General features: G+C 36.9%; 1 protein-coding gene across 1 annotated transcript; it reads left to right on the forward strand.

Moving 5' to 3' along the window:
• Positions 1–3,193: 3,193 nt before the first annotated feature.
• On the forward strand, positions 3,194–10,296 carry npffr1l2 (neuropeptide FF receptor 1 like 2; the record flags this gene model as incomplete). Its single annotated transcript, XM_079471777.1, has 3 exons — positions 3,194–3,539; positions 8,380–8,479; positions 9,309–10,296. The coding sequence occupies 3 exons, from the start codon at positions 3,194–3,196 to the stop codon at positions 10,294–10,296; spliced, it is 1,434 nt and encodes a 477-aa protein (XP_079327903.1).
• Positions 10,297–15,360: the final 5,064 nt, after the last annotated feature.

Consider the following 15,360-nt stretch of genomic DNA (forward strand, 5'->3'; position numbering starts at 1 on the left):
GACATGTAACATTACATGCCATCTTCCTAATGACCATAATGTCAGGCATTACAGCTTCCTATTCTCGGTTTAATAATGAAAGGACAGTGTTCAAAGCACATGTGTTCTTTAATTTGCTTCTAAAAAAAGATTTTTTGTGCTTTAAGCTTTTTTTTCTGTTATTTGATGTGGTAATTGGGTTTAACAGAAAAAAATGTGCATATACAGTTATTTTAACGAAAAAAGCCAGACAGGAAGGGGATCCATGGGCAGTATAAGATTTGATTAAACAAAAAAACTTAAGTACAAATGAAAGAATGAAAAATCAAGAAACAACATTAATCCATAAAACCATCAAATAACAGGGACACTGAAACAACAACTGGCAAATTAAACACGAGGGCTATATCGACAGCATCAAATAGGGTAACAAACCAAAAAGACACACATGGGGAAGACCAATCAACAAGAAAAACTACAACGAACTACAACATAAACAGGAACAGTAAATAATACAAACTAAGCCAACAACACGGTCAACCACATCTCTCACAACCTTCAAAAAACTACTTAAATACACCTCTTCGGCGAATACTTGACAGACATATGAAAAAAAAATACGTACACTAACCCTCTTCTCTCAACATGTAGTGGTTTTGTTGAAACTAGTAACTTTGTATTAGCACCTATTGTACTATTTCTCTTAGTATGACATGTCGCTTATTGCTCCCCGAACTCTTTGTAAGTCGCTTTGGATAACTAAATGTAAATGTAAACAACACAAAACAAGGGAAAACCCACTGGAATCACAACAATAATGAATGTGAATGGGGACTGTTGAAATCCTTCGTGACACAAAAGCACAACATACGTATGGAATAAATAAAAGTGGAACTAACAATATTTCTGTTCAATGAAGCTCTTTCACTGTTGCTCTCCTGCAGATGCATCGCATAGACATACAAAAAATTGCTGTTATTTTTTTTGTGCATGCTACAAAAGCTTTTGGGTGAACTATTTTATTTAATGTCAAATGATTTCCTTATTCTTGCAATATTCTTGTAAATAGGTGTTTATTAAGTGGAGATTTTAAAAGCAACCTATAATCGCTCCGTAAAAGGATCACTAAAATACATGGAAACCAGTCCTTGTGACATTTGCAAATCGTGCTTGTCAATTACGTTGCGATTCTGATGCTTTCTGTATGTGTTCCTGGTGACAATTTTATGGACAGCAAAAATACTGCCGTGCTGTTTTGCAATGTAAGCGGTACACTTTCCTGGACATATGTTCAAAAATAAATCAACAACTGTGGATCGCACTTTGTCCGTCTCATTTTCCACTAACAATTTTAGTTCATTAAGACAAATAAATGAGCAATATCTCTTAAAACACTTCACAGTAATTGATGTGTGGTTCAGAAAAACAGATTCACTGTAAATGCTGCCCTCTATTGTCATTAACAGTGGCCTTGTAGACAGTCTCACACGAACACAAACACAGTCCTCGGGCCGTGCGGACATTGATGCAGATTTTAGAGAATATTCACAGCCTCACTGCTCAGCATGCTACAAGACATTGCTGAAATTGAGACCGCACAGGTTGCTTCAGTCCCTTTTCCAATCGCAATCTTATAAATAGAACCCAGTGAGAAGAAAATAATATTTAAAAGCTGTATATTTGTGTCTAAAAGGTGTCTATTTTCTTGCTGATCGGTATTTATAGTGGTCATTTGGTTTGGTAATGATGTCGGACTGACTTGTGAAAAACATTGATTACCGGCTTCCAAAGCAGAACAGACAGAACAATAAGGGCTGTTAGGACATGAACGTCAGTATCATCTCCTCAATTGAGATTCCCTCAAAATTACTTCTTTGTGATGTGTCAGGTTGTGAATTGCAGCCAATGGCTCACTCCACCCCCCCTTTCGACTAAGATGTTATCACGTTTTCGCTTCTTTGCCAAAGGAGATAACGTATTTATGAAACATGCTCTGTAGAGCAGTTTTTTCATTTAGGGCTTCTGTAGAAAAACATGGTGAATTCCATGAAAGGGGACCCGTGGTGTATGTAGATAGAAATAGCAAATTTTAAAGTAATAAGGTAATAGCTTTTCTGTAGCTCAGTGGATAAAGCATGGCACTAGCAATGTCTTTATACACCTCTGTAGACATATTTATGTATATTATATTGCCTTTCTGTCAATAGATCCTCCACAAAATTACACACTGGACTTTAAACATTTACATTAAAATCCAATTGATCTTGGGGGAAAACATACATTGTAAAAAAACTGTAATTTTACAGAATTTTGCCGTTTTTGAATGTGGTAAAAACGTTGAGTGTACAATAGCACGAGAAAAAACCACACCATTTAACTTTGCAAAAAAGTTCTTTTAACTTTTTCTGGCGCTCATTTTTTGCGGGATTTTTTACAGTGCAGCTAATTTTGATATACGATGGGAATTGTCCAAAAATGTACACTAAAATAAAGAATTACAATAAATAATAAAATTGATTGTGAGTGAATTGAAAATTGTGAATGATTTTTAGCTTAGACGAAAAACATGTCATTTAAAAAGTAAAAATTTTTTTCTGGCGCCCCAGATGAAATAATACCATGTTAACTGGAATCGTTTACAGTGTGGTTGATTTCGACAAGCACAGTGTGATGAACTTGTACGATGCACATTGTCCAAAAACGTTAACAATAAAATGTATTTACAATAAAGAATTAACTAACCTTACCCCTAACCCCACTCATAAACCTGTATCACATGGGGGAAAAGCAGTTCGTAGTAAAACATACTAATGAGATTGTAATAAAGCACATAACCAACTTGTAAAACCATCACAAAAGGCCAGAAGATTACTGCTAACATCCGCTGTGAAATACTGTTTGAGTTGTTTGCATTTGGAGAGAGATTTTAGAAAAAGAAAGCCTTCATACGGCACGCATCAGACACGTCCAGCTGTCCTGTTAAATTCGACTCCACATTCCCATTATCTTGACGCCTACCGTCATTAGCTCCTACTCTCCGCTGCTCAAATCATTTGCACAATTCGCAATTAAAAGTCATCAGGTGTCTTTGTTTTGAAACGACTAATATATAAATGAATTTTATTCATACTATTCATTAATATATGTAAATTGACTACTGCGCTGTGTGTGTGTTCTCAGGACTCCCAAAAGGAACATTTAGACTCCGGGCAGCATGGAAAAAGAACCTTCGGAAATGGAGATGTCAGGCCTTTCTGCGCTTTATTCAAACAGCAGCCTCCCGTACGCCATCATAAACGGCAGTAACGTAACCAACCTCACCAGCATAACATACTACCCCTACTATCAGCACTCACTGCCTGTGGCCGCCGGCCTGACCCTGGCCTATTTCTTCATCTTCCTGCTTTGCATGGTGGGAAATGGCCTGGTATGTCTTATCGTGCTGGAGAACCGACGCATGAGAACAGTCACGAACCTCTTTATCCTCAACCTTGCCGTGAGCGACCTTCTTGTGGGGGTTTTCTGCATTCCGACAACCCTGTTAGACAACCTCATTACAGGTAACACATACAAAGCTTTGCCGCATGCTAAAATATGATGTTGAGATGGTAGCATGTATGGATTAAGTTGGTTACTCACTGCGGTCCAGACATGCACATACAAGTAAATGATGTTCTTGCTATATGTCCTAGAAGAGAGAGAATGTAATCGTGAATGAGAAGGAACATTTCTAACTCTTAATCTTAAAACATTTAACCAAGTCTCTCTGTAGAGCAAGTGTCTTGAATGACTATTGAAGTAAACCTGCAGTCAGACGTTTCTTATTCTTCGCAATGTAGCTCATATACAGGGTTGACCTTATCAAACTACAGCACACACATCTAATCTTATATTTGTTGATGATTTTGTACTTCACTTGAAACGCCCCAGTGAAATTATGATTTCGAGCAAGGTTGTATACCTGAAAAGTTATTTCTGCTACTAAACGGCGCATTGAAAATTGGCTTGTGGTTGGCCATTAGTAGCAACAGAAGTCGTGACCATTTCTCATCAAAACCTCAAATCAAAATGTTAAAAAGAAGGTGGTTATATAAATTGCTATGTATATTTCAATCTTTTTTGTTGTTGCTATGGTTTGCACTCCATTTAGTAAAACTTGAATGACACATTACTTTTACACAAGGGTTAAAGTTTCTTTCTATGTAACAACATCTCGTTTCTTGGGGATATTTTAAAGCCTGCTTCACATTTCAATTTTATTTTAAAGTAAAAGATAGGATTGCTGAACATCGTTGTGGAATTAGACACCAGGATCAAAAGAGTTTGTCAGCGCGGCATTTGTAGGAATGAGACATTCAGTTTCTACTTTAAAGTATATCGGTATTGAGTCAGTTAAATTGGACACGAAGACTTTGACATTCGTCCATTTGTTCAATATTATGCTTCTTCCTTAATATGATGTTTTTGTACACTTTTTCAAAGATTTTGGTTTCAATAATTGTTAATAATGTTTTGTTTCTTTTGTATGTTTGCAGGTGCATCATTTATAATTTTATTGGATTATGATCTTTTTAAATGAAATTTGAATTAGACTTTTGCGTGTGTATATTTATTGATGCATTATTATTATTATTATAATTGTATTTTATTTAAAAAACATGTTTTGGATGACATGTGATCCTTGTACACCTGGAGGTATACATTGGGGTTCATAAGTATTGTTGAATTATCTGATGAAGAGCCTGTGTGCTCGAAACGCCAAGCGCCATGCGAAAGTCTTTTAAATAATAAAGTATTTTTTATATATTTTTGGAGCTCTGGTGTGCCGACTTTTGTTACTACTTCAATTTATTTTATAGTACCATGCTCCGGGGTAGCCATTTCTGTATTTGCACTCAAAACTTTTTTTTATGGTTTTTACTGCTTGTTTGCCTGGTTCACCATCATATTTACAGTGCATAGACGACTATTATATGTGCTGTTTTCTTTGTATCTAATGGATAAAATAAGACATTTCAGCAATGAACCCTCTCTTATAGCATAGAAAGACACATCAGAGTACTTATCAAGAGAGCTGCATTTGAGCAGGCATAATTCAGACCATCTTCGTGAGTAATTCAACCGATGTGTAACTCTAAATGCAGGTTTTTCAATTGTTACAATGGATGTAAACATTCTGTATTGCCTGGATTTGCTCTATTATTTTCTTTGCAGGGTAAGTAGCTGTAGAATGCCTTGGCTGGAAATGGGGACTAGAGTTTCCATTCAAACTGTAAAAAAAGTATACATTTTATACATAAATATTGTAGATTTGGCAAGCTCTGGAAAGGAAGGTTTACAAAATGGTCCATGTCAAGCTGTAGTTCATGGAGAACATTCACAGAACGTTTGTTGCAACAAAAAAAACACGGTTCTTTGTGGCACTTTGTTCTACAGACTAAATAAAAACAATCTTTCTTACATCAAGAACTGACTGAAAATGTTCTTTGGAGAAACCAAAATTTTGCTTTTATGGCATTACTGTAATAAACCCTTTGAAAGCATTCATACAACCTAAATCAATTTTCTAAACAATACATCTTATAAATTGAGATACATGTAAATATTTTTATATGTATTGTATGTTTTTTAAACATGGACTATAATATTTATGAGACAATTCCACATTTTCCTTTAATCAGCATTTCTAGATGTATTGTGGCCATTGAAATCAATACATCGAGATCAATCAATCAAACCTCAGGAGTGACAAAGTCATCCAACAGCAACGTCATGACAAGACATATGTAAACTTTGATCAAAACAGAAATTATCAATTTTATTTACTTTTCCTAAATACATTGTATTGTCAAAAAGTGCATACGATCTTGTTTTCTTTGCAGATTTTGAGTTGTGAAAAAATACAGAGCATCTTTTCTGTTATTTTGACCTGTTTTTATTTTCTACAAATAAATGTTGGAATTTTCAGAGTTATATTGTTAGTATTTTTCAGAATGAAACAAAAATCTGACCTAAACACATACCTATAAGTAGTAAATTCAAAAATTGTCTCCTAATTTTTCCGTAGCTGTACTGTAACTCCAATTCTGCTGATCATTTCAACTATGGTGCATACAGTACAGGTCTATGATGCTATGGACATACTGGATATACAGTATATAGAGGCCAGCGCAGTCTGTATGTGCCCAGGCTATAAAACTTCTCTGAATCGAAGCATTGTCTAAACTATTCCAAGCCAGCGGCATGTGTCTTCCAGAGAGTACTAAGAAAAGTATTCACTTACTGTCATATTAAACTAATAGAATAAAACATCTAGCAATTACTAAGATTCATCATTTCTCTTTGTATTCAGTTGCCTTTATATCAACAGACAACAAATTAATGTGTGTACAAGGTTTTCAAGTGCTGTTTTTTATCCATAGTATTGAATAGGCAATGTAATGCAACATACGTTCCAGTGTCGGTGTCAATGAAGGGCTATTTGAGCTGTATTGATGGGGCTGTGGGGTTCTTAAAGCCAAGACGTAATAAAATAACACAATTCTTTATGATGGACCGCAATACTTGTTTTCTCTCACACTGCCCCAGTTAGTCCATGGTGAGACTACAACACAGATCTCTTGATGTGTTTGGAATCACAGCTGGCGAGCTGGTGCTGCTCCTCTGGAAAAGCAAAAAAACACTGTAAAGAAAAATATATTGGCCACAGCAGACTACTAGATTAGAACTGTTGAAAGACCCGAGCCACCTCAGGTGGTCCACCCTGCTGGTCTTTCTTCAACTCTCTTTTCAGTCTAGTCTAGAAGTCTTTATTTCTTATTTAAGCCACCTGCCACATCTGTCCAGAATGAGCCCCAACTAATCACTCAATCAGCACTTAACTATTGATTTTATTGGAATGCTTGATTCGTTAAATATAAATATGTCTTTTAATAACCCATATGACATTATATTTTCAAATGATCAAACAAAATTGCTTATAAATCTTAATAAATCGTATAAAATATTTCTAATTATTTCTGCGATCACAACCGGCTGCCTGTACATTATCCCTTACTTATCATTCATAAAACGCTACATATACCCCAGAGAGATTTTTTTGTATTATATATTTGTTTATTACGGTAATTTCTCAGGAGAAATTAAAAAAACGAAATTGTTGCCATTATGTAAATGGAGCTATGAATACCATGAATATGGATTGTATAATTGTTACTTTGGCTTCGGAAGGTTTGAATGAGAAACGTGTGAGGTTTTGATTTTCAATTGTAGACTTGAGTATTCAAGTAGTTTCTGAGACCTTGTGTATACATCTTTTGGAGGAGACAGGTGAAAGAACAAAATTAAAAGCATGAAAAAAATAGTTTTAGCTCCATTTAACACATTACCATTTCAGGACTATTCTACACAGTTCAGCAAATGTCCAAGACAGAATATTAGAAAATTGTGGTGGGTATTGAGAGTCAAGGCAACCACAAAACTTCAGTTTGGAGGTCAGCATTGTGTGCAGTGGCGGCGTTTCACCAAAACCTAGGGAATGGCAAAATTTCCTCTGGCCATACAACAACAACTTTCCAAAATAACGGAACCACAAATTATACCACATTGTATCTAAACAATGATTATTGATTGATCATATGCAGGATTAAATACAAAACATGTTTTACCTTGTCACAGTGCAGTTTATTGCATGAGAAGCGGAAGCAGTTCAAATCTGTGACATCCATATAAAAACAGGTAACTTAATCCAATAGGCGCGCGGATATTAAGCGCAATGAACTGCGACTGTGCAACACTGGCACATGGAGTAAAGTTAAAATTTTAAATATATACACAGAATGTAACAAATATTATTCATCTTGCAATATTCATACATGGCTTGGGCAGATGAGATTGTTATGTGACTGTTGACATATGCCAATAAAATGGAAATTATTATTCTTTATTTTAACAAAGACATCCCTATTACCCCTTACCTTACCATGAACAAAAAAAAAAATAAGTTTGTGAAAAACAAACAGCTTTACCGAAATCCTGTCCACAGTTATTACAGCGCTGCATTTATTCAATTTTACGTTTCCAGTCTCCAAAGGTACATTAAAGTATTTTCATACAGCATATAGTGTACATGATGGGCATGTTTGACGGGTATGGAGTCGTGATCACAGAGTCGTCTGTGATATTAGTGCACATATCCTTTAATATTAGAGAATCTTAATGCAGTGTGTAACTCACTGTAAGGTTACAGAGAGAAAAACCGGTTTTGCAGGTTTACCGTAGTTTATGGCACTGAAATAATGCTAGAGATCCTTTTCTGTGCTCTCTCTCTCAGCATCAAAAGATTGAGCGGACCACGGATTACCTTTTTTATAATGTTGTATACTTTATCTTCCACCCAAGGTTGGCCATTCACAAACACAGTCTGCAAGATGAGCGGGTTGGTGCAGGGCATGTCAGTATCTGCCTCCGTGTTCACGCTGGTGGCCATCGCCGTGGACAGGTTAGTAGTGACATCACATACGGAAAACTACATAGACCTGTATAGAAGGGATATTTCTCCTGAAAATAAAAAGAAAAAAAATGCTGAAATAGCAATATACATTAAAATTAGAAAATTCAAAGATATTTTTTACATTTTCTACCGTAAATGTATAAAACAATTGTGAGTGGATGCAGTAAAATTGCAAACAAAAATGGCCGGATACTGGCCATACTGCCCAATCTTTGGAAATTACCCACTCAAGTTTGGTATCTGACTGTTTTTGTGGTCCAGAGTCATATAGTATGACCTTAAAAGTAATGTGAAATAGTGAACAGCCAAATAATACTAAAATGAAGCCTGCACTACAAACTGATCACTGTAGAAAATATAAGCAAAGCTTTAACAAGTTTTATTTCTAATATAGCAGATTCTTTATACGAGATCTAAATGTTAACTTGCCATCAATTAAACATATCTAGAAATTAAAACCACATCCCTCCGTTGACATTTCATATAGTAACAATATTATTGCTGTACGTTGGTTTTAAATCTACTGTATAATTTATGCTAATTTACAGCTTAGAATTGTACATCATATCACCTCTCAATACTATTTTTCTAAAAAAGCTGCTCTGAAACAACACAATATAATAGTACAATAGGTTGAGCGTAGAGAATACCCAGAAAATGTGCAAATGATGAAAGGGAGTGCAATAGAACAATAGTATTCAAAGTGTGAGTGGATGAAAAGGATTATAAATACAGAGAGGGGTTTAATGCACACCAAAACTGGAATGCCTGATAGATTTATCCCTGCTGAGAAGTATTCTCTTCCGATTCCATGCAGGTTCCGTTGCATTGTGTACCCCTTCCAACCCAAACTCACCCTGTTGGTTGCCAAGGTGACCATAGTGATGATCTGGATGCTGGCGGTGGTGATAATGTGTCCCTCGGCTGTGACGTTAACAGTTGAGAGAGTGGAGCATCATTACATGGTGCACAATGAAGATTACAACCACACATACCCTCTTTTTTCCTGTTTTGAGAATTGGGCCAACCCACAGATGAGAAAGGTCTACACCACCGTCCTGTTCGTGCACATTTACCTGATTCCCCTCACCCTGATCACGCTTATGTACGGGCGAATCGGGATCAAACTCTACACCACCTCTGTGATCACAGGGAACGATCAGCTGGAAGGCAGCCAGCCTCAGGTCTCTCCTCCGAGTCACGGGGTCCAGCACGAGGGCCGTCCCATCATCTCGCAAAAGAAGATCAAGGTGATAAAGATGCTGGGTATCGTGGCGCTCTTGTTCACACTGTCCTGGCTGCCTCTGTGGACCCTGATGCTCCTCACGGACTATGGAGGTCTGGATGAGGACAAGTTGGAATTACTGACCGGTTACATTTTTCCTTTCGCTCACTGGTTGGCGTTCTCAAACTCCAGCGTCAACCCCATCATCTACGGGTACTACAATGAGAACTTCAAGAGAGGCTTTAAGGCGGTGTGCAGGACGCATTCGTGCTGCTGTGGGGTGCCGGCTGGGAACGCAATGTGCCGGAAAGCCAACCGAGGAGAGGTGCGGGAACCTGCTGTGAATTTTGGCATGAGGAACAGAGTGTACACCGATGGCGATCTTAAGAACACGGGAACCCGTCTGGAGATGGAGCAGAAGAGATCCGTGCAGCTTTGTAACTCCGTCTGCACCAACGACACGGTATCCAATGCAGGATCTGAAATAAAAGGAGTTGCAAATCAAAAAGTATTTCAGATGGAGGAACCAGAGAAAATAAGTCCAGTCAGAGTTGGCAAAAATCAAGCCTGGGACCAGTAGGTGGATTATTGATGGTATTTATTCTGATGATTTACTCAGGTTGGGTTCAGTTAAGATCCTACTGTATTGTACTCTCTTCAAATCTAAGCGAATTGCAAAAAATGAATGGGGTAGGAAGGTGATGTCAGTGCTACCGCTTAGCACATCTTGTACCCGAGTTTATAGTCTCATAAAGCCAGTAATACCGAAGGTTTGGAATCTTTCGCCCCTTTCTTTGGCCAAGGAATGCCCAAATGACTGACAGGTAAAGCAACCAATCACGTTTCGTTTTGTGCAGCGTCATATTTAGAGGCATGGACCCCAACAGTCCGTGACGTCTGAGGCTGAGACTACCGAGTTTCATCATTTTCGACAATTTCTGTAAGAATCACTGTGTGTCACAGGGAAGAAAATTATTCCTCTCGTAGAATCTAAATGAACTACTTTTAGACATGGATAACCTTTCTGTGAGACCGATTTTGTTCTCTGGAAAGACAAACGAGAGAGACATATGAATGTAAAGTCATATTTATGGACACACGTGTAAATAGCCCCTATATTCATTATATAGGCTACATTTTCAGATATCCAGTAAGTATTATGAAAATCACAGCCTCATCATGTGATGAGTCAGATGAGTGAGATGCTGTCATGTGAAAAACCAACTAATGTTGTTTACTATAATAGAAGCGCTTAGAAGATCCAGTGAGGGAAAGGGTGAACTGAAGCATCTAATTGGAATGAGAAGAACCTGTGACTTTGACTCACTTATATGTTTATCTTTTAGCATTCTGTAAACACTTCATGTCTGTATGACTGAAGTTCCAAGCGGCTCATGTATTGCAAGCTTTCGCTTTTTGTGCCTATTGGTGACGTATTGCGTACTTGATGCAACAGTATTCTGTAAATGCCGCGATGATTGTTAAGTTTTCAACTGAGAGTTGAAAATGATATGAAGGGCCATTACTGTGTACCAGGATGAGACTAGGTGTTACATCTCCAGCAGATGTTCAAGAAAGGTCACACACAACACCTGTTAGATGATCTGGAACACAGCAAACCAGCACTTTTATTAGACAGTCTAAGCACCATGTAGTTGTAAATGCTATAAACAGAAAAGTCACAGTATTTTGATCTTTATAAGTGTACCGAATGAGTGTTGAACATACTAGTAAGTTGTAACACCAAATAAATGCAGTTGTCATTTAACTTTCAAATAGATATAGGTTACATTAAATTAAATATAGTCTACATTAAATGTCAAAATATGTTTTATGTCTCACAACACACTCAAGATAACAAAGCCATACATGAAAACTTAATTTGAGAAGCCATTAATGTCTTACAAAGTGATTTTCTAGCTTTAATTGACAACTTCATCGACAAAGGCAACCGTAGGCTGATGCCTTCATGACAATACCACAATTTTAAAGTCCGGGTTCTAAGAATTGTTTCAAAACAAATTATAAATGTTTGAAATGTATTTCTGAAATATATTACAAAGACTGTAGAATTGTGGAGTTAAACCATTCTCTGTTCAGAATTTGTGTGGGCGGGGCTAAAACGATGGTTTGATGACGCAATGGAGAGTTGTACGACCCCACCTCTTTCACCAGAGCACCTAGCATCAGACGCCTGCTCAATTGCAAGCTCAGGGTTCCAAGCTCTCACGTGACGAACACGCTTTCTGGCTCTCTCAAGCTCTTGCTCTGCCAAACTTAACCAATTTCACTCCACATAGCAAGTAATGTAGACGCGTATGGATGGAGGGGAAAAACGCAGGGGATCACTGTGTGTGATCGTGACATGGTTCAGTGATTATCTATTGATGAATATCGCGTGCATGGTGTCAAAATTCTAAACCTCACATTAAAAGTAGGTGAGTGGGCATGGCTTCAGCGCCAAAAGCGGACACGCCCCCAGCAATTGAAGGCAGAGAGTACTTGTTATTTTCCCAAAATGTAAAAACTTATTTAATTTACATTGATGTTTTTTTCTCTTTTCAAATTTGGCTGGGTAGTTAATGGCGCATTTTTCTCTTTTGTGACAAACTTTACAAAGACTTTATGGTTTTACGGTGAATTGTTTGAACTGTTAGTAAAAACTACATCACAGCAAATCGAATCAAAATAATTTATACAGAGTAAAGAAAACTGGGAGTAAAGAAAACATTAGGGGTGCGGCTTCAGTATTGCTTTATTCCTATTAATCGTACGTTTTCATACGATTCATTCACTTAAGAATTCATAAGAATTAGCCACCTCGTCAAATATTTATGTGAGGTCAGGTTGAATTGACTGAAAATTATTCATTCAGATAAAGGAAAACCGAGTCTATGAACAAGTAACAAAAAACAAATTTGGTCAAAACTCCTTGTAATAACAAATAATCTCACGGCAAAAACATAATTATTTAACGTATTGGCTAATTCACATGAATCAGAACAATCTCATTCGTACGTTTTTGTACGATTCACAATGTACGAATTCATTCGAATTTACCACCTTATCAGATAGTTACAAATTCCTGTGAGATCAGATTGAATTGACTAAAAATATTTTATACAGAGTAAAGCAAACGGAATTTATGAACACGTAAACAAAAAACTAATCTTGTGAAACCCCATCGCAACAAATTTACTCAAAATGACTTGTATAGAGTAAGGAAGTCTATTCACTGGAAAACTAATCTTGTTTTTAGACTTAAATTTAGAGGATGATTTTTTAATTGCATGTCATTTCTCCATGTCTGCTTCTCTGTACAATGTGGCAAAGGATAGAAGAATGCCCTTGAGGTTTACAGAAAGAAAACTGAATGTACATGTCAGGGACCGTCCCAATGATGGATTATGTCAACCTTGTTGGGTTAACCTTGGGCCTTCAAGACCTTAACAGCTTTTATCGATTTCAAAACCCTCACTGTTTGCTTTTTTCTGGGAAATTGTGACACCAGTGGATCAAATAATTCATTTAGGCTTTAACATTCCTATTATAAAAGTTTAGAAACGTTATAAAGCTTACTATGAAGAGGAACATACAAATGAGTCACTTAAAGTGGTCATATGATCCGAATATGTGTTTTTCTGTGTCTTTGGTATGTTATAAGTTGCCCGTGCATGTATTAGACACGTAAAATTGCAAAAATGTAAGTGTCGGAACAGAGGATGCATTCTATCTAAAAGCGAATGCTCACCCAGACCTGCCTGAAACGACTGGTGTACCCACACCCCCATTAATCTACGTCAGTTACTGGAATTATTTGACTAAGACCACCCAAATGTTTATGCAGTAAGGTGCAGGTGTTTATGCAATATGGTAAGAATCGTAACATTCCACCATTCGCTTGTAGTATTCGACCAATCACTACCCACTGGTTAACTGGCCAATCATATCATACCTTGCTTTTCAGAGCGATGAGCTTTGTACAAAATCTGTACGCTTCAGAGAGGCGGGGCAAAGAGGAGATACAAACATGCACGCTATGTGGAAAATACAGCGTTTTTACACATTGTATTACATCTAAAGCAAACAATAATATTCAATTTAGCCGCGTCAAATGAACCCTTTAAATCGTGTATACCCATTGCATAAATAAACGAAAATATTCGTTTTTGCCATGTCATATGACCCCCTTAAATTAAATAAAGGTCTGCAACACGCTGTTATATACGTCAAAAAGGTTCTTAGCAGCTTAGCAGCCCACAAAAACATTTCCCAAGGACCAATTATTTAAAAAAATCATTTGTGGCAAATAAATGAGCTCAAATGCCTGGACATATTATTATCGGGTTGCACTACGTGACACAACTGGAGCTTTTTTATTTCTTTAGTAGGAGAGCAGCGACCGGTCCAGGCAGTTCTCTGTAGAACATATGAATAACCTAATATATTGGTAAAATGAAAGGCTACCAGCACTAATGATCCACAGAGAAGAAAAATAGAGTCTCTGTGATGAGCTAGGTAATGAGTATTTGAATCTTCTTATATCAAATAGGCTGAAGCAAACAGTGCACATGAATGAAGTGAGTTTCCTGGACCATTGTTTTGGTTTCGCACGCATTTCAAACGATACATTATTATTCATTGCAATTCTTCTTGAGATGCTTGCTACACATGAACCAGTTCTAAGTACTAGGTAATAAACAATTTGATCCGAGTAAACAAACTTCAAAGTCACTTTACTGAAATAACCAATGCCTTTTGGCTGGTCATTCAATGAACCAATGGACCAATCGCCAACAACGGACGCTTTCTGCCCAGTCCACCCCTGTATATGTCGCTATTCTGACCAAAATAAACATAAGCATTGGAAACACTTGGTTGGTTTAGCATTCTAGGCACAATCCATTTATTTATATAGATCACCAAATGGGAGATATGCTGAAAAACCAACTAATGTTGTTTACTATGACAGCCGTGCTTAGAAGATCAAACACCGACTATGACTCACTTACGTTTATACTACTTATAGTGTGGTTTAAAGTGGCTAATGTACTAGATCGAGACTAAAGTAGACATGCAGTAACATCATTCAGAATACATGTATATAGTAACATACACACATACCTGTACGTACAGCAGAATCTACATTTGTGTCTACTGAACTATGTCATTTACTATACAGTGAACTTAGTAATGTTAATTTTGCCCTATTGCTCATTTTGTTTCAGTTTTTCCCCACAATGATAGATACAGATGTGACACAGAATAAGGCTTTAGGCATCACAAGTATGTAAAATCATAGACCTTCTGTGTTAGATATTCAAAACACCATGCAAGCAAACAGATCTGTTATGTTCAGCTGTAAAATAGCGGTCCTGTGGGTGCAATGTTTACACAGCCTGTATCTTCTCTATGATGTCACATCATCACAACAAAGTTCTTTCCCTTTATGTGTACTATAACTTTTAATTGGTCAAAAAAAGTGTTTATTAAAGTGATATTGTCCATGCAAGTGTGAAGACACAGCAAATGTTGTTTATGATGTTTACTTGTAGCTTGTGACCAATCTGCCTTTAATGTGAGACTTATTAAATTTGTCTAGTGTATACAGTATGCCATTTAGTTTTGTCTGAAAGAAATGCTC

Source organism: Barbatula barbatula (genome assembly GCF_947034865.1).
Source record: "Barbatula barbatula genome assembly, chromosome: 2".
NCBI classification, from domain to species: Eukaryota; Metazoa; Chordata; class Actinopteri; order Cypriniformes; family Nemacheilidae; genus Barbatula; species Barbatula barbatula.